This window comes from Rhincodon typus, chromosome 18 (assembly GCF_021869965.1).
Source record: "Rhincodon typus isolate 14 chromosome 18, sRhiTyp1.1, whole genome shotgun sequence".
In the NCBI taxonomy this organism is placed as follows: domain Eukaryota; kingdom Metazoa; phylum Chordata; class Chondrichthyes; order Orectolobiformes; family Rhincodontidae; genus Rhincodon; species Rhincodon typus.
Window position 1 is genome coordinate 45,382,145 of NC_063349.1, and position 20,878 is coordinate 45,403,022.

The following is a 20,878-nucleotide window of genomic DNA, read 5'->3' on the forward strand; positions in this document are numbered from 1 at the left end:
CGTGCAAAGTACATCTGATTTGTTTAAAAACTTTACAACTTAGTGCATAATAATATTCAGCTGGCGATTATATTTGTTTGGAAATAACAAAGCACTTTATAGCCCAGACCAAATACAGTTAATGCTTCGGTAGTTAAACTTATTGGCAGAAACTGGCTGCTTACATAGTCTGTTTTAATACAAGTGTGCCAGCTAATTCCACAATGCAAGCAAAAAGAGTAATTAGTGGTTATATTAGGATGAGAGAAACAACATGCAAAACAAAAGACTTACTTTGCATATAATTCCTTTAGAGTGGTGATCTGCTTGGTCATAGTTTCCAGCTCCTTCTCCTTTTCTTTCAGTTTATGTTTCACTCCTTCCAATCTGGATTGCCACTTTTTGCCTTCTTCCCACCTCACTATTTCCTCTTTTGAAGTCTGTAGTATAAAGGAGAATGGGCTTGTCATGTAAAATACTGTTGACTTCAGTTGTGGTTTATTGAAATAAAGATTAAAGAGGGGCTCTTTATAGAAGAGTGAAGACTAATAAATTGACTGGAATTTTGTTTAAGATGTAACTAGTAGAATAGATGAAGAACCACCAGTGGGTGCAGTATATTTGGATTTTCAGAAGGCTTTTGATAAGATCCCTCATAAGAGATAAGTTAAAGTACATGGGAAATGGGGTAATATATTGGTATGGATTTGAGAATTGGTTGACAGAGAGGAAACAGAGACTGGTAAGAAATGTTTTTTTTTTTGAACGGCCCCCCAGTGGAATGCCACAAAAATCAGTGCTTCCAGTGATAAATAAATGACCTGGATAAGGGAGCCAAATGCAACATTACCAAGTTAGCTGACGACACAAAACTGAGCACAATTGTGAGTTGTGGGGAGTTTGGAAAGAGGCTTCAAGATGATTTAGAAAGTTGACTGAGTGGGCAAACACAGTGCAGATGCAGTATAACATAGATAAATGTGAAGTTATACACTGGTGTGAAAAACAGAAATGAAGAGTATTCTGATTGTACAATGCTGATGCTAGAATTTCAAATTGAATAGAAGCGGAAATGGCACCTTGGCAAGTCCCACTGTCTACCTTCTTAAGCAATTAAACTTAAAGAAAGGGAAGAAACAGAGTACGACATACAAGCAGTTCGAGTCAAGTTAAGACAGCGAAAAACAAATAAAAAGAAAAGAAAAAGATAGGATTAAGCAAAAGAGAGAGAAAAAGACAGTAAAAGAAAATTTCAATTTAAGAAACCTCTGGGAACAAACTGCTAACATGGTGAGTGAGTCTCCACAATTTTGAATGTTTGCTTTTGGAATGTTCAAGCTGAGTGGTATATTGAGGGGAAAAGGAAATCACACCATTACCACAGCCATCCAGACATAAATTAGCAGTCCTAAACGCCTGTGACGAGATTCATCTGTCTTCGTGGTGCAGACTGAGTAATTTCAGGACATACAACGAGTAAACACATAGCAAGATGATAATGGATTTTATTCAAAATTAATGGTGGAGTGGCAACAATCATCCAGCAACTTCTGTTGAACTGAAACTCACGATATATCTCTTCCTCACCGCAAATTGTTAGGATTTAGACATGCCATACACTAATAATATTGCTTGGGGGAGGGGGGACTTATGGGAGGAGGAGTAGGGAATTTGCTGTTACATTTACAGCAATTTTGGGCAATTTTGTCTGGTGCTGTTCAAATCCAAAGCTAACTAATTGCTTAATAGCTATTTCAATGTAAATTAACATAACCCCGCCAGTGAATATCAACAACAAATGAAAAAGTCACATTACAATACCTGGTCCTTTTCAAAAGAGAAAACAAAACACACCACCTTTTTATGCAACCTCCATTGCAAACTTGGTTAACTAAATTCTACTCTAAACAGATATTTATCACCATCAAAAAGAACTCCAGCAGTAGTGCTTTAATTTTTGTTGATTGTGTATCAAGAGACTCTAGTGGAGAGAGCTGCCATGGCAACATGCCAAAAGGCTACTGGTGCCTATATTAGTCAATCAAACTCTAATCCATTGAAAAAAACTGTTTGAATCTAGTCTTCACATATACGTCTTGCTCAAAATAGAGTTCACTTATTTAATATTGATAATTCAATACTAAGATATTCAATAAAGGTATTAAAATAAGAATCTGTTGAAAATGTTTGCAACAGGTGGATTTGCAACATGATTCTTCGTTTATAATCAAAAGAACTTTCTTGGTTACTGTGTATGGCTCTGCTAAAGAAATAAAAAGAAAGAACTGCATTTATATAGTGCCTTTCACAATAACCAGACAACTCAAAATGCCCTACATCTAATGAAGATGTTTTTGAGTGTAGTCACTGTTGTAGCATAGGTAACATAGCAGCTAATTTGTGCATGGCTAATTTACAAAAACAGAAATGTGATAACAGCCAGATAATGTGATGCTGATCAAAGGATAAATATTGGCCAGGATGCTTGTGGATGACACTTGAGCTCTTCTTCATGGGATCTCTTACATCCACCCAAGAGAAAGATGGGGCCTTGATTTAATGTCTCATCTAAGGAGCAGAAGAGGCCTTCATTGAATGTCTCATCTGAAAGATGACCTCTGACAGTGCAGCACTTTCTCGGGTCTACAGTGGAGTGTCAGCCTAGACTGTTGTGCTCAAATCTTGGAGAGGGACTTAAACCCAAAGCCTTCTCACTCAAAGGCAAGAGAACTATAAACAGAACGCTGACTGACAGACTATGTTAAATCATGAAAGTGTATATGGATTTTTATTTTTGACTGTCCGACAAAGCATTTCTTTGATTAAATGGATACAGGACTATCGGCTGAGATATTTAGAAACTGGTTTCTGTCACATTATTCTGGGTTTCAGTAAGAGGAAAAAGGCATTTCTCAAATATTTATGGAAAGGGAAATAGGAGTAGTTTACACGATATTATTAAGGAGCAAGTTGGAGATTAATTTATATCAAAACGAATTGTCAGGCAAAAAATTCTAAACAATCCAGTTTAAATCATTTGGATCTCAAGTATTTGTGTTTGTTTTGGAGCTTAATCTTTGGTTAAACGAGAAGCTGCAACATCAGATTCAGGCTGTGGAAACTTACCCTGTCCTCTTTCAAAACCTTTCTCTCCATTTGCTCAGATGCCACCTTCTGATCTAGTTCGCATTCCAATCTTCTAACCTTTTTCTGCAGTTCATCTATTGTGCTCTGCTTATTGTCAGTCTCAGTCTTCATCTGTAACATTAGAATTAATTCAAAAAGATTTAAAATTTTGCGATAAACGTATGAACATAAACATTAATACACTGTCTATCTCTCCACATACAGCTAAGCTGTTAACAAAATGTATATGAGATATACTTAATACAGAAAACACTTCTGTAATACAGAACACTTCTGTAAATATACTCATTCAATCGAATGGCCACACAAAATATCAAAAGTTGATTCAATTTTTAGTCAATTTCTCATCAAATACTGTGATGTTTGAGTAGTCAGTTGAGGATGCGTGAGTAGGTTCTTTGCCAGTAAGTTTTACTTAAGGCAAAGTTGCCTTATTATTTAAGCAATGTATGCTGTAAATAAAGGATAACAGTGATGTGTATATCCCCTGCATTACGTTTCTATTACTTTGTGTGTGTTTTTACATTGATTATGCAGACATCTTCATTATCTGGAATATTCCTTGTTCTATAAGTTCCAGATAATAAAACATTTGCAGTATATTAATGAATATCTTCTTAATTCCATCACAAATGTCTTTTCTATTCCAAAGATTGTCCCTGTTTTAGAGATATTGCCACAGTTGCTAACAAAGATATTTTTGGACAATTTGTCAGAACTGAGAAGGTGCCGTGCAATCAACCATATTTCTTGTTGTCCCAATGTTGGAGCAGGCTTTTGAATGAACATAACTTGTAAGTACTTTCTATTCAGTTTTGATATACCAAGTATCATGTCACAATGTTGTTACAGGCTCTATACCAATCTCTTTCCCAATTCCTACGCCCTGTAAGGCAGTACATTCTTTATCTCAGGAAAGATAAAATGTTGCTTAGAAGGGGATGCTAGATTGATTCCTGGATTTGAAGGCTGTCCTATGAGGACAGAGGAAGAAAAATGGGCTGAAATTCTCCGGAGTTCAGAAGAATGAGATGTAATCTAATTGAAATGTATTAAATGCTGACAGTGTTTGGCAGGGTAGGTAGCAAAAAGCTGTTTTCCTTATCTGGAGAGTCCAAAACTAAGGATAATAGATTAGTTGGCAGTCTTTTAGGACTGGAAGACAAAGAATCATCTTCATTCAGGGGGTTGTGGTATTACTCCAGAGAGCTGTGGATACTGAATCAAAAGTATATTGAAAGGCCAAGACTAATAGACTTTTGGGCACAACAGGAATTGAGGGATATGGCAATAGGATAGGAAAGTGGAGCTGATGTAGAAATAATGGTCTATACATTCTAGTCTTGCTCCTTATCACCACCTTTTGTAAAAGTCATGGACAAACAAAAAAACAAACTACTTAAAATAGAGTTAGCAAGAACTGCAGATGCTGGTGTCAGAGATAACACAGTGTGGAGCTGGAGGAACACAGCAGACCAGGCAGCATTAGAGGAGCAGAAAAGTTGACATTTTGGGGCGGGACCCTTCTTCAGAAATGGACTACATCATTATCTGAAGAAGGGTCCCGACCTGAAATGTCAACTTTCCTGCTCCTCTGATGCGGCCTGGCCTGCTGTGTTCCTCCAACTTCACACTACTTAAAATAGAGTAACTGTTTTCTCTAAAAGCAAAGGCACTCTAACTGTACTAAATGGGACAGATTTTGAACAGATCTAGCAGCTTGATACTGGGCATGTATTAGGCACAATGGGCCACAAGAGCAGCAGAATTGCACTCCAACACAATCTACAACCTCACGGTCCAGCATTTCCTCTACCCAAACATTACCATCAAGCCAGGGGATCAACCCTGGTTCAATGGAGACTGCAGGAGGGCATGCCAGCAGCGGCACCCGGTATACCCAAAAATGAGGGGTCAACCTAGTGAAGTTATCAAACAAGACTACTTGTATGTCAAACAGCATAAGCAGCAAGCAACAGACAGGGCTAAGTGATCCCACAATCAACATATCAGATCTAAGCTCTGCAATCCTGCCACATCCAGTCAAGAATGGTGGTGGACAATTAAACAACTCACTGGAGAAGAAGGCTCCACAGATATCCCCAACCTCAATGATGGAAGAGCCCACATCATTGTTGCAAAAGATAAGGCTGAAGCAGTAACAACAATCGTCAGCCAGAATGGATGCCAAATGCACGATCCACCTCAGCCTCCTCCAGTGTTCTCCAGCATCAGAGATGCCAGTTTTCAGCCAATTCAATTCACTCCACATGCTATTAAGAAATGGTTCGAGGCACTGAATACTACAAAGGCAATGGACCCTGACAACATTCTGGCAACAGCACTCAAGAATTCAACTGAGTATGCCATCAAGGAGCCCTAGCAAAACTGGAATCATTGGGAATCAGTGGGCAAACTCTCCACTGGTTGGGAGTCATACCTGGCACATAGGAAGATGGATATGATGGTTGTTAGAGGTCAGTCATCTCAGCTCCAGTACATCTCTGCAGGAGGTCCTCAGGGTAGTGTACTTGACCCAACCATCTTCAGTTGCTTCATCAATGAACTTCCCTACATCGTAAGGACAGAAGTGGGAATGTTCACTGATGATTGCACAATGTTCAGCACCATTCGTGACTCCTCAGATACTGATGCAATCCACTTTCAAATGCAATAAGACCTGGACAATACCCAAGCTTGGATGACAAGTGACAAATAAAATTCACGCCACACAAATGCCAGGCAATGATCATCTCCAATAAGAAACAATCCAACCACCACCCCTTGACATTCAAGGGTGTTACCATTACTGAATTCCTCCACTAGCAACATTCTAAGGGTTACCACTGAACAGAAACTAGACTTGCCATGTAAATATAGTGGCTACAAGAGCAGGTCGGAAGCTAGGAATACTGCCAGGAATAACTCATCTCCTGACTCCCCAGAGCCTATCCATTATCTACAAAGCACAAGTCAGGACTGTGATGGAACACTCCCCACTACCCTCGATGAGTACAGCCCCAAGAACACTCAAGAAGCATGACACTATCCAGGACAAAACAGGTCACTTGATTGGCACTATATCCACAAGCATCCAATCCCTCCACCACTGATTCTCAGTAGCAGCAGTATATACTATCTACAAGATGCAATGCAGAAATTCACTGAAGATCCTTAGACAGCACCTTCCAAACCTATAGCCATTTCCATCTGGAAGGGCAAGGGTAGCAGATACATGGGAACACCACCACTCGCAAGTTCCCCTCCAAGCCACTCACCATTCAGTCTTGGAAATATATTGCCATTCCTTCATTGTCGCTGGGTCAAAATCCTAGAATTCCCTCCATAAGGGCATTGTGGCTCAACCTATAGCATATAGACTGTAGCAATTCAAGAAGACAGCTTGCCACCTCCTTCTCAGGGGCAACTGGAAAGGACAATAAATGCTGGCCAGCCAGCGATGCCCACATCCCATGAGTGAATGAAAAAAATCACTTGTTTCTTGTTTAAAATATTCAAGTGGATGTGTAAAAAATCTTCACTAAAAACCAAAAGCATGTATTTTCTCCAACAAGATTTTATAGATGTTACCAAAAATGAGTGGAATTGTAAAATTATTCAGAAATACTCATAATCTTAAAGATTGAACTGAGGATTTTTCTAATCAGACAGAATAAAAGATGGGTAAAAATTTGAACCTGCAAGCTGTTGCACAGCCTCTTAATTTTTTTCTTCAGTTCCTCATTCTCTTTCATCAGCTCATCTTTCTCTGCTTGTAATTTGTTCTGAACCCGTTGCTTTTTCTGAAGTTCTCCATTTAAGTTCTCTATTTCGGCTGCTGTGGCCAGTTCCTTGCTCTTACACGCCTTCACACTGTCCTTAGCTGCTGCAAGTTGGTCTGTCAGATCTTCTATACGTGCCTAAAAGCAAAAGAAGTGAGAAATGTTAAACTGGGGGAAAATGTCAAACTGGTGCCATGTACTGTGCTACAAATGCGAATATTGATGATGCCTCTGCCCCTCTGAAGATCTGCTAAAAGCAGAAATAGAAAGGGCTGGAAAAAGCCAGCTGGCCTGTCAATATCTAGGGAGAGAACAGATCAGCTAATTTTTCAGGTGCACATACTTCATTGGAAGAAGCCACAGGTGAACAGTATTTAAAAAGGAACCAAATAAAGAGGACGGGGCAAGTGCTCATGACAGTTTTGACTCTTCAAATATCTGCCCTATCAACTTTCAGTGAAAGGCACTCTTGTGGCACAATGGTAGTGCCCCTAACCCCGGACTGAGAGGCCTGGGTTCAAGTCTCATCTGCTCCAGAGGTGTGGAATAATACCTCTGAACAGATTGATTAGAAAATAGGCTAAATTAAAAGAGGAGGGAAGAAAAAAATACATGTGCGAGAAGGTGCAAATTACTTGGGAGAAAAACAGGAGCTGGTTAAATGGCTGAAATAATAATGGGAAAATTTGGATATTTCTAATGATGTGAACAAAAAATGCGGGGTGGCTGGATACAACATTGCACGGAATATGCAGGGCACAAACAGGTCATTCAGCCCTAAATGCTACACATCAGTATTTAGGCTCCAAATGAGGTTCCACTCTTGCCTCTTTCATTTAATCCAATAGATAGGGTAGAGCCAGGCAAGATGTTTTCCCTGGTTAAGGAGTCTAGAATCAGGGGACACAATTTATTATAAGGGACCTAAGGGGCAACTTTTTCACACAGGGTGTGGTGCATCTACGGAATGAGCTGCCAGAGGAAGTGGTGGAGGCTGGTACAATTAAAACATTTAAAAGGCAGCTGAATTGGTATATGAATAGGAAGGGTTTACAGGGAAAATAGCCAAATGCTGGCAAATAGGACTAGATTAATTTAGGATATCTAGTCGGCATGGATGAGTTGGACCAAAGGGTCTGTTTCCATGCTGTAGAGCTCTATCACTCAAAGGAGGATGTCAGTTCGGGCTGAGATTAGGATAAATCTTGAGAGCATGATGAATCTTTGGAATTCTTTATCCTGAGAGAAATGGAAGCTCAGTTCTTGAAGATATTTAAAGTAGAGTCATAGACCCAGAGACATACAGCACGGAAAAAACCCTTCAGTCCAACTCATCGGTGCCAACCAGACATCCCAATCTGACCATGTCCCATTTGCCAGCATTTGGCCCATATCCCTCTAAACCCTTCCTTTTCATATACCCATCCAGATGTTTTTTTAAATGTTGTAATTGTACCAGCCTCCAACACTTCTTCTGGCAGCTCGTTCCATAAATGTATGATTTTCTGCGTAGAAAATGTACCCCTCAAGTCCTTTTTAAATCTTTGCCCTCTCACCTTAAACCTATGCCCTCTAGTTTTGGACTTCCCCACCCTAGGAAAAAGACCTTGGCTATTCAACCTAACCATGCGCCTTATGATTTTATGAACCTCTATAAGATCAACCCTTAGCCTCTGATGCTCCAGGAAGAAAAGCCCCAGTCTCTTCAGCCTCTCCCTATAAGCTCAAACTTTCCAGTCCTGGCAACGTCCTCATAAATCTTTTCTGCACCCTCTCAAGTTTAATATAGTTTAATAGGCCTCTTATAGAAGGCCAACCAGAATTGTACACAGTATTGCAAAAGTGGCCTCACCAATGTGCTGTAAAGGTTGATACATTTCTAATTAACAATGGTGTAAAGCATTATGGAATAGTATAGGTAAAAGGCATTCGCGTGTTTGATTGCATTAAACAGTGGAGTATGCGTGACGGGTTGAATGGCCTATTCCCATTCCTCTGCTCCTATCAGGATAACCACAATGCTTTTATCTTGGATGCTCTAAAATGCATATGATATTTACCCCCAGTATACTTTGTGTTCGTGAATTCCACATTGCAATTACTTTCAAACTAGAATGCTCTCTCCTCAATTCCCTTTGTGATTTGAGTGTCTACGTTACAATTATGGTCCATAGTTTTGGTCTGCTCCAACATGTGGAAATATCTGGTCTGTATCCACCCCATCAAAACTTTTCATGATATTAAGGCTTACTGATTCAGCTCTCAATCTTCTCTTTTTTACAGAATAGAGGCCTAACCTGTTCAATTCTTTTCTTAATGGTTGTAATCTCTCAGTTCTGAGATTATCTTTGTAAATATCCTTTGGATCTTCTCCAGTGTCTCCTTCTATCCCATTTTTAATAAAACAGAGATCAGAACTCTTTCAGTTATCCAGATGTAGTCTACCCAAGGTTCTAAAAATGCTTAACATAAATATGGGGATTTTCAATTCTATCCCTCTGGAAATGAACCACTAGGTTGTATGCATTAATTTTAAATGACCTTGTTAACGTGTATCACTATTTTGTGACTTTTATATTTTACCTGAAAATCCTTTTAGATTATTTTAAATATCACATTTGGAGTTTTGTCATTGGGTTTAAATGGAAGCAGGAATAAGCTGGTAAAATTGAGTTGGTTCTCATTGTCCAGAAATTAAATAGAAGACAAAATCATAAATACTAGCAGCACATAGTTCTGGTCCAGGATCCACACTCAAAGTTCCAATATCTCCCTCTTGTCTTCTCCCACTCTTTCTCCCCTCCCACTGGCTGGATGTGAGATATCCAACAATATGAACAACTGAACAGGGCATTAGTACTTGTCCTGAATTTCAGTTAATCCAACAAAGGAAATCTGTGTCAAAATGCTTTGAAGCCTGCTTTTTCAGTCGTTCAAGTTGCTGGCTTTCTTTGTTGGAAAGCCTGTATTAAAAATACAAAAACATGTTCCTCAGCAGATACGCAGATACGTACAAAAAAAAATCTGAAGGATTTAAACATGACTCAATTGCTAAAGAATGAAAAACAGTCCAAAGGAGATTGGTAAAACAGCTCACCAGGATGAATGATAATCATGGGCTTGAATTTTAACGACTCACCCTCAGTTCTTTAGTTTGCTTATCAACAATTTGTTGCACGTTGAGGTGTCCTTCCTTTTGTGCAGCCTGGTTTATAATCTGTTGTTCTGCTTGGGATGTCATCTCAGCTCGAAGGTCCAACAGTGCTTTACTCAGAGCCTACAAGGCACAGAATGGGAATCAGAACAGCACGACCCTGACCTTCCCAAAGCTGGTCATTTTAACACAGCTTACTGCTCACATGCCCGCTTGTCTATTCTCTGCACGTTGCAGTGCTACAGTGAACCTTAGCACAAACTGGAAGAACAACATCTCATCTTCAAAGTAGGCACTTTACAGCCTTCTGGACTTAATATTGAGTTCAACTCCCTCAAACTGTGAACCAACTCCCATTTCATCCCTTTCTTTTAACTTTACCTGTTACATTCTCTGTCACCATGTCGTCTCTCTCCCCTCACCCCACCCCAGTGGAAACTGTCTGTTCTTTCAACTCTGGCAGTTAGACACCCCCATTGTTCTGCCATTCTCACACTCCGATCACTTAACTTGAACTATCAACATCTTTTCTCCCCCAGCACTCTACACCCCCACCCCTGCCCCATCCCCCAACTATAGTATAAATGCTGCCCCCTCCACACTTCATGTCAGCTCTGACAGTCATTTAGATTCGAAACATTAGCTTGCTTTCTCTCCCCAGATGCTGCCTGACCTGCTGTGATATCTAGCATTTGTTGTTTTCAGTCAGAGAAAAAGCGTTTACAGGAATAAGATAACGCCTCCAATTGTTAACAGTCTGAACTGACTGTGCCTGAAATCTACAGAAGAGTTTAATTGGAAAAATAGTCACCACTTTTAATATTTTAGGTGGCATATTTGAAATTGCAAATAGTGGGTTATGTTAAATCAAAAATAGTTAAAATTTTAAAAAAAATAAAAGTAGGTTACATTAAAAGGTTATTCCTAAATGAGTAGAAACTATGAAGTACAGTGTAAAACACAACAGTAACAAGCAATAAAGATATCAATATCCGTGCCAACTGTTTATTTACATGCATTTTTGCTTTTCTTTTTATTCATTTTTCGTTATTACCTTTTGCTGCTTCTCTTTCAAGGCAAGTTGACCTTTTAACCTGTCCACTAAATTCTTCATGGTGGTGGTGGGTGCCCTTGTATTCGCTTGTTTCTGATCCTCCAGTTCAGTTTGCAAGTACTGCACCTCCTTCTCCGTCTGCAGCTGGGTGCACCTCAGCTCATCTAGTTCATTGCAAAGTTTCTTTACCTCAGTTGCATGTTTCTCTTCAAGACTTGAAACAAAAGATGACAAAATGTTTAATGTTTCAGTGTATAAACCCATTGCATTTACAGCACAGGCAATCAGTCCAGCTGGTTTGTACTGGTGATGGCACTCCAACTGAGCCTCCTTCTGCCCTGATTTAGTTCACCCTGTTAATATTTCTTCTAGTCCTCTTTCCCCAAGATGTTTATGCAGCTTTTGCTCAAGTGTATCAATCCTATTTGCTTTAATTTCTATCCTAAGTGGTCACAAGTTTCGCATGTAAACACATTTTATGTAAAGAATTTTGATGATCCTTTTGGACTTGGAGTATCTTATGTTCATGACCCCTAGGATTGAATTCCCTTGTATTGTCACTTTTAACATTTTGTCGATCTGTATCCCTTGATCACTTTGTTTCTCTGCCTTACGCTCTTACTTCCCAAGGAATTGGAGACTGATTAAGTTTGCACCTTTACATTGGCAGGAGAACATGACCCAAATCTGTGAGAGTGACATGGTTGTTGCACAATGGAAAATGTACATATTTCACATTCTCAAGATTGTACAGTATTCCATGGGCAATGTCTTATTTTTGAATTGCTATCACTACGTTTAGGTGAGAACCAATTATGTTTGACAAGGGGAGAGTGAAATGAATCCGTTCTTAACCTGTTTGCAGGGAGACCAGGTTTGGGAATTGAATATCCAAGGGTATTATGTTTCTGAAGGATGGGCAGGAAGGAAAAGGAGGCAGTGTAGCTTTGTTGGTAAAGGATGAGATTGGTGATGTAGTGAGAAATGATATCAGCACTGGAGATCAAGACACGGAATCAGTCTGGGTAGAAATAAGAAATAGCAAGGAAAAGAAGTCTCTGGTGGGAGTAATCTTCAGATCCTCAGCAGTAGTCCTACAGTCGGGCACAGTATAAACTAGAAAATACTAGGGGTTTGTAAGAAAGGTACAGCAATTATTGGTGATTTGAATATGCATATAGACTTGATCAATTAAATTGGCAAGGACAGTCTTGAGGGAGAGCTCATTGAGTGTGTTAAGAGATGGAGCAAAATGTTGTGCAAACAACCAGGGAGCAAGCTATCCTGGATTTTATACTGTTTAAGGAGGTGGGATTGGTTAATGTTCTCATAGTAAAGGATTCTCCAGAGAAGAATGATCACAGCATGCTAGAACTTCAAATTCAGTTGGAGGGCAAGAAACTGGAGACCAAACTAGCATTCTAGCATTAAACAAAAGTAATTACATTGGCATGAAGACAGATTTGGCACTGATGGACTGGGCAAAAAAGACTAAAAGGTAGGAGAGTTGATGAACAGTGGCAGATGTTTGAGGAGATGCTCAATTAGAATCAGAGAATCCCTACAATGCAGATAGACGCCATTCAGCCCATTGACACTGCACCAACCCTCCAACGAACATCCCATCCTATCCCTGTAACTCCACATTTACCATAGTTAACCTACCTAGCCTGCATACTATGGGGCAATTTAGCACATCCAATCCACCTAACCTGCACATCTTTGGACTGTGGGAGGAAACTAGAGCAGACCTGGGGAGAATGTGCAAACTCGATAGTCGCCCAAAGCTGTAATCAAATGCAGGTCCCAACTAAAACTATATTCCAGAGAAGAAGAATGAATGTAAAATGGGGAGAAATATCCATGGCTAAGCAAGGAAGTTAAAGATAATATAAAGCCAAAAACTAAGGCATACCATATTACAAAAGTAAGTGGTAGGCAGGTAGATGTAGAAACTTTCAAAGATCATCAAAGGGTTACTAAAACAGTCATAAAAAGAGCAAAGGTCAATTATGAAAGTAAACTACTGAAAAATATAAAAATGAATAGCAATAGCTTCTATAAGTATATACAAAGGAAGACAGTAGCTAAAGTGAATGTTGTCCCTTGGAGGATGAATCTGGGGAATTAATTGTGGGGAACACAGAAATAGTAGAGTCATATAATCAATATTTTCAGATCAATTAGTTTAACATGTATTATTGGGAAATTGTTAGAATCCATTATTATGGAAAATAATAACAAGATATTTGGAAAGTCAAATATAATCCATCAGAATCAGCAGGTTTTACAAAGGGTGAATCATGTTTGACTATTTGCTAGAGTTCTTTGAAGATGTAACAAACAATGTGGATAATAGGGATCCTGTAAATGTAGCATATCTGGACTTCTAGAAGCATTTGATAAGGTACCACACGAAAGGTTAAAGATAACAATAGATCATATGGGGTTAGAGATAATTTTTTAGTTTGGATTGAGGATTGGCTTACAAATGAAAAGCAGAGAGTTGGGATAAATGGGTCTTTTTCTGGTTAGCAAGTTGTAACTAGATGGGGTGCCACAGGGTTCAGTCCTCAGGTCCCAACTATTTTCAATCTACATTCATGACTTGGATGCGGGGATAGAAGGTACTAAAACAGGTGGGAAAGTAAACTGCAATGGATAAATAAAAAATTTACAAGTGAATATTGATAGTTTAGGTGAATGGGCCAAAATTTGTCAAATGAAGTTTAACGTAGATAAGCGTAAGGTTATCCATCTTGGTCGGAGGAATAGAAAGGCAACTTATTATCCAAATGGAAAGAAACTTCAGGTGCTTCTGCGCAGAGGATCATGGTGTCTTCATGATCTAACAGAATGGTGGAACACATTTAAAGCGCTGAACAGCTAACTCAATTCCAAGTTGCTAAATTCAGTATTTATGTCCCCACCATTTAAGCTCTACTCCCACAATGTGAAGGATACAGCAAGAACCACCAAATTTTGATTTGATTCAAAAATTATATGCTGACATTTAAAATTATTTTAAAAGCAATTAAACTAGGTTAAAACATATAAGCAAATTACACAATGCTGGAAATGAGCTACATTTAGTTCATGATCAGAGCTCACTTTGCTTTTTCCATTTTGTGCTCTTTCACTTTCAGCTGATTAATATCTTTCTGTTTCTCTAGTTCCATGGTTGCTCTCTTCAGTTTGTCCACAAGCGCTGACAGTGAGCTGTCCTGTTCTGCCACTGTTTGTTCCAACTCTGCCAGGCGTGCCAGATGCTTGGGTGTTGGAACTGAAAGGGATGGTTTCTCCATCAGCTCCTGTTACAGTAACACAAATGCTTATTGTTCTGTCACTGAATTGCCTACATTCTCCTCTTTTCATTACCCAATTGCTCTTTCCTCTCCGAGAATGCTGAATGACACTTTCAGTCTTTTCAGTTCTCATTTCAGATTTGCAGCCTCTGCACATTTTAAAAAAATAAACAACTTTTCCTTCATTTCAAACAGCACGGCTTATCCTATCATTAGATTCACAGGGTGTGGTCTTTGTACTACATCCTGCAACATCAGCCTTCAGAATTTACGTTAATTATATTTAAATTAAATTAGATTTACATTTAATTAAAGCATGAAAATTTTCTTGACAGGAAGTGGAACAACAACATTCCCCAGACATGCTGGTATTAATAATAATGGCCTGGGAATGAATTTCATTATCTCCTTGTTAAGGCTACTCATGTCAACCATTGTCTCCATGAATACTGTGGAAGAAATGTACAAGTAAGCAACAAAATGAGAGTGATTAACAAGAGAATTTGTGCTGGCAGGGAGTGCAAAATGGGCTGTCAATCAGGTTTGGCATGGAATGCGAGATTCTCATTTAATTGCAAAAGTACACCACTATAATCGTGAAAAGAAAATGCTGCAAGTCAATACAATGCAGGATAGGAGCCAGAGAAGACTGAGTGACTCCACGAACCTGTGCTTCCCACAAGGTGATACAGTCTAGGGACTGGGGTGTGGAAATCATAAATTCAAGGCTACACTGTAGTAGCCCCATGCCTAAGTTTGGCTCCTATATGCAAATGCCTCTTGGAATTCAACCCACTAAGAGCCAATTTCTGAAAAAGCAAATGCTGTCTTTATGGTCAAGGATGCTGCAAGGTTACCCCAGATGAAGGCTGTCTTAACTAATATAGGTGCTCTCTATAGCCTTTAAAAAATATTCAAAAACATATTAATCGAAACATTCAAAAGGGAATTAGATGATTGTTTGAGAAGATGCAATGTATAGAGTTATGGGAAGAAGGAGAATGGTACTAAATGAGCAACCGGTGGGCCAAATGGCATCCGCCTGGGCTGTGACAATTCTGTGACTAAAGTAGAAAACTAATGAATTTACAACAAATTAAGAAACAGCATATGAGATTAAAGTATTACATAAGCACTTAATCATCTTTGCAGAAAAACCAATACAAAGAGTTTAAGTTAAACTAACCATTGCAGATTGTTTAAATTTATTCAGTGATGCATCTGCATATGAATTCAGTTTCAGGTGCAAAACTTTAAGATCCTCCTCATGTTTCTTTGCAATTTCTTCTTGGTCCTGTTAAGTGTTTAAAAAAAAAGCAGGGTAAGTAATCTAGATGCCTTCATTATGTATGAATTCTTGCTCTTGGTTCTCAATCAATGAGGTTTTGGTAAAACAGCAGCTAAGTTTGAGTATTTCCAGCAAAGATTTGATTCTTCTTTCCTGCTTAACCAAAGGACCACAGTAGTTTTTAAAAAGGCAAAGAGACTGTTCAGCCCACTGCTTTTCTTTTTATTAGATTAATGCTACTGCCACATTTTCTCCTCATAATAATGTATCATTTCCTGCATTAAATGCTTATCTCCCCTTGAAAAGGTCTAATGGCCTCATGTCTCAATTACTGCATTTAGTACCATGCAAATAAATGTTTCCCAATATCTCTGCACACACTCTGTAATAATTTAAAATGAGTAATTCTGCCGCATTGGCCCCAAGCGGGGGCAACTGTCTTTTCTTGTTCATGTCTTCAAAATTATTGATAATTTTAATACGCTGTCTGCTCCAGCAAAAATATTCCCAGTATCTCATTGCTCTCCTAATCGCTAAAGACCCAGAGATCGTTCTAAAAATTTCAAATAATTAAAAGCCACATTTCTGACTGTTTATCATCTGTTTCTTAGATGAGATGTTAACTTGAGGTTGCCTCTGTCTTCATGGGTTATGGTCAGTGTTTTGTGTAAGCATTGAGAACATGAGATCACATGATTACCTAGAACATACCATGAAGGCTTATGACAGGCTATCTGCTTTAAGATATTGTACCATACAGTCACAAAAAGAATTTGAAGATCTTTCACATTAAAATGAATAGACTTTAAAGAAAGGGGAGCATTGTTCCTGGCACTGGTTAGAGAGGGCAAATTTTAAACTGATGTCCTGGCCAAAATATATCCCTCAAAAGCATCAACAAAGCAGATTATCTGATCATTATCACATGTTGTTTTTGGGAGCTTGCTGTGTATAAGTTGGCTGCCACATTTCCCATTACAATTGTGACAGCATTTCAAAAAGTTCTTCATTGGTTATAAAGAACTTTGGAATGGCCAAGGATGTGACAGGTCTATATATAATTGAAAGTTTGCTTTTTCTTACACAATGTAATTTCTCTGACCTGGTGTGCTCTTGTCAGCAACTGTTGGTACTTTTGTAGAACTTCCTCCTTCTGATCTAGTCTGGCCTGCAGGTTAGCAATGGTTTGATGAGCTACTTTCAGGGCCTTCCTACTTTCTGTATCATCCTCTGTCTTCTTACTGAGGTCCACCATCAGCTTTTCTCGCTCAGCTGTAGCCGGTAGTCGAAGTCTGAGCTCATTTATTACTTGGTCTCGGGACAGCACATTCTGTTCTGCCTTCCACAGAGATGCCTCCTTCTCTTTAAGTTTCTGTAAAGAGATTAGTTGAACTAATAAATTGTGTGATATTGAACAATTCCAAACTTCTGCCACATTCCTTCAGTTAATGTGCCCTTGTTTTGCTTTGAAAAAGCCAAACCCATTTGTTAGGTGCTGAGGTTTTCAAGTGTTAGTACGGGAGGTGGGGGAGGGGTGGGACTGTTGGGTCCAGCAGCAGTTTGGTGGGGAGTAGGGTCCAGTGGTGTGAGAGTCTTAAAGTTGGATCCCAATATCGGGCTTTGTTCTGACAGTATAAGGGATCTTGGTAAAGTGTACTGGGTGGGGGAAGGGGGCATTGTGGTTAATTTGGGGCGTGGGGGGGTGTCGTGAGGTTAGTTAAATAGTGACTGAGTCTAATTTTTCCTCAGTAACTATTTACTCAACTGCAGTAGACCTCTCCAGATCCTCCAATTTAAATGGATGCTTTCAGTGAGTTCCAGGCGTAAGGGATTGCCCACCAGAATCCACCATGTTGTGGGTTCTGCGGGGCCCCAATATACAACTCCCATCTACACTGCTAAAACGATTATCTGGCCATTGGAAAATCTGGGCCATAGGTACTTCTTCCAGTGTGTATTCCTCTTCATTTTCTAACTAGCTTCATATTTTTTACTTTCTATCACTCACAATATACCAAATAAAATGGGAAAATATATAGGAAGGCCACTCCCCAGTTCAAATCCTACATGCTTACCATCAGTAACAGCATCTTTTTCCACTTTCAAAAAACTGACCACATCCAACCTATGTTAACCTCACCATTGCTGACTGCTTTATACATGATTTCATTACGACAGGACTTATCCTTTCAAATTCCCTTCTCATTTACCTTCTAAATTCCAACCCGCATAAATTCCAATTTATACAAAACTCCCATACTTTCGTCCTGGACCATGTTGAGTGCCATACATGCCATCTTCACTGATTCCGTCTCTCATCACATGAAATTCAAAATGTTTGTCTCAGTCTGGAATAATTAAATTGGAGGAAATTTCTGCTTGTCCAGTATTTAATTTGAATAAGCAGCGTGATGACTTAAGAGATAGTGAAGCAGTCAAGTGAGAGGTGGTGGTATGGTCGAGCTAGGCATCATCAGCATTCATGTGGAAACTATTGTGGTGCTCTTGGTGATGTTGCCATGGATTAGCATATATTTGATAGATAAGGTGTGAAGAACAGAACCTTAGGAATCACCAAGCGAGGGAGACAGGTAGCAAAGTAAACAAGTTTAGGAAGGAAATGTCAGAGTGTTGAATCTGCACCTCACAGTTTTTCCAATAAAATATTAGCACAATCATTTGTGGCATGTCTTATTGACATTTTTAAGTTGCAAACTAATAGTTCTCGACTTTTCCTTTACCTCTTCCAGAGTCCTGCAGGTTGCTTGTGTTTCAAGAATTATGAAGACATGCTCTCTGATCTTTTGCACAGCCACATTCAGCTGCTCTGGAAGTGGTTTATTAGGGTCTGGGATTGAACCAGTTGCTTCCTCAAACTGTCAAAAATGGAATATGATGAGTACAGCTACAAGTACAACACTACACGATTGTAGTCTTAAAGACAGATTTTACCACATTAGAAGCATATTCTATTGTTCAAATGCTCTACCACAATAGAAATATCCAAGTTAAATTTATTCAGATTATTTTTCAGAAAATAAAGGAAATGTGGTGTAAAGCGTTCTAGCTTTTTTATTGCATGAATTACAAGAGGTCAGTATGCTGGTACTGCAAATAATTAAGAATAATAATAGAATATTATACTTTATACATCTGCTCTACCAATTCTTGAAACACATAATGTAAGGATGTTATGCTTCGATTACATAGGAGATTGGTGAGACTGAATCTTGAATACTGCACGCAGTTTTAGTCTCCTTATTTAAAGGAATATGTAAATGGGTTAGAGGCAGTTCTCAGGACGTTTACTAGATTAATACCTGGAATGAACAGGTTGTCCTATGAGGAAAGTTTGAACGAACTACACTTGTTGCTATTAGAGGTTAGAAGAGTGAACGAAAGCGTTCCCTCTAAATTTGTTTCTGGTTGTGTGGGCCTCGGAGATCCGTGGGTGGCAGTGACTTTTGGAACCACAAGTCAATGCTGATTGCCAGGTGCGGAACCTTGAAGCGGCTTTCAGCTTACAGAGAACAGTGGTGAGGAGTGTCTTGAATGAACTGTCAAAGATCCTTAACAGTCCTGGGTTCCTGGCAAAGTGGACATGGAAAGGATGTTCCCTTCTGTGATTGAGTCCAGGGTAGCAGCCATGATTTAAAACCTAGGGATTTCCCTTTCAGACAGAGACGAATTTTTTTTTTCTCTCAGAGGGAATTTCATTTGGCATGCTGCCTCTGAAGGCCATGGAGGTGGGATCATTGAATATTTTTAAGGTGGAGGTAGATTGACCCCTTGCCTAAGAAGAATCTAAGGTTATTGGAGGTAGATGGGAATTCTAAAGATCAGTCATGACCTTGTTGAATGGTGGAGCAGATTTAAGAAACTGAATGGCCTTCCTCTTCTCCTAATTCAGATCTGGCATTGTCCTTTACGTACAAAATTATGAATGGTTTTGACAGAGTAAATGGGAGAAATGTTTCAATTGGAGTTGTTGGTTGGTTTGCCAAGCTGACTGGTTTTCATGCAAATGTTTCATCTTCTTTCTAGGTGACATCGTCAGTGCTGTGTAGCCTCCATTGAAGTGCAATTGTTCTGTCCCACTCTGAATTTATATGGTCCGGTCTGTCCTCGTGAGCAGTCTTGTTTCTGGTTTTGTACTGCAGTTGGATGTAGATAGGGTCTATTTCAACATGTTTGTTAATTGCATCGGCGTTTGAAAACCAGGCCTCCAGGAATTCTCGTGCTTGTCTTTGTCTCACTTGTCCTCGTACTGTAACTTTGTCCTAGTCAAATTGATGTCCTTCTATGTCAGAGCGTATTGAAACGAGGGAGAATTGGTCATGTATGAAAACCAATCAGCTCAGCTCAACCAACAACTCCAACCGCAATCCGAGCTACAGATCTTCGTTAAAATATTGAATGTTTCAATTGCTAGGAGAGTTGATAACCAGCAGAAACAGATTTAAAAGTAATTTTCAAAAGAATGAGGGGTAGATGAAAATTTGTTTTAAGTTGCAAGTGATCTGTAATTTGCTGGCTGCTAGGGTGGTATTAGCAGCTGCAAGAACAACTTTCAAAAGGAAAGGGGAATGTTCTTGGAAAGGAAACATTTGCAAGGCTGAGGAAGGAGCAAGGCAGTGAAGTAACTCTTTCAAAGAAACACCAGGGCATGATGTGCCAAATGGGTGATGTCATTAGAAGTTACATTAAGGTGTTATCCCCTCACTTATAGAACATATTGACCTGATTAATTGAACAATTCATTGCACTATGCACCTCATCTTAAAATTTACATGCATTATCTATAAGCCATAAAACACATCCACCTTTTGAGCTGCACTCAGTATTTCGTTATGTTGATGTTCATACATATCCAACTGATGTTGTAGCTCTAACTCTCTGCGATCCCATGCTATCTGCCGTTCTTCATGGAGCTGTTGGAAGTGGGTAAAGAAATCAAATGGTCAATCTATGGAACAGATTTCCTGAGAAGATGGTGAAAGCAATTAGTATTGATTCATTCAAATGAAAATTAGATTGAATTATTTTGCAAAAATAGCATTTTGAGATATCTTATGAGTAATTTGATTTATGACTGCAGCATCCTTAGGAAGACGGCAACTTTGGGCACTGGTCAGAGAGGTAGAGCGACAACATCAGTTGGATATGGGG

At 39.2% G+C, this 20,878-nt stretch overlaps 1 protein-coding gene across 1 annotated transcript in view; it reads right to left on the reverse strand.

The window, feature by feature from the left end:
• Positions 1-20,878, reverse strand: part of cep290 (centrosomal protein 290) — a 79,133-nt gene that overhangs the window by 24,097 nt on the left and 34,158 nt on the right. The window contains exons 13-22 of the mRNA XM_048607939.1: positions 20,533-20,640; positions 18,451-18,585; positions 16,812-17,081; positions 15,608-15,715; positions 14,228-14,427; positions 11,117-11,330; positions 10,048-10,185; positions 6,825-7,046; positions 3,106-3,237; positions 274-419 (exon numbers count right to left, since the gene is read on the reverse strand). Coding sequence (XP_048463896.1) covers positions 274-419; positions 3,106-3,237; positions 6,825-7,046; positions 10,048-10,185; positions 11,117-11,330; positions 14,228-14,427; positions 15,608-15,715; positions 16,812-17,081; positions 18,451-18,585; positions 20,533-20,640 — 1,673 coding nt within the window. The remainder of the gene's footprint in view (positions 1-273; positions 420-3,105; positions 3,238-6,824; positions 7,047-10,047; positions 10,186-11,116; positions 11,331-14,227; positions 14,428-15,607; positions 15,716-16,811; positions 17,082-18,450; positions 18,586-20,532; positions 20,641-20,878) is intronic.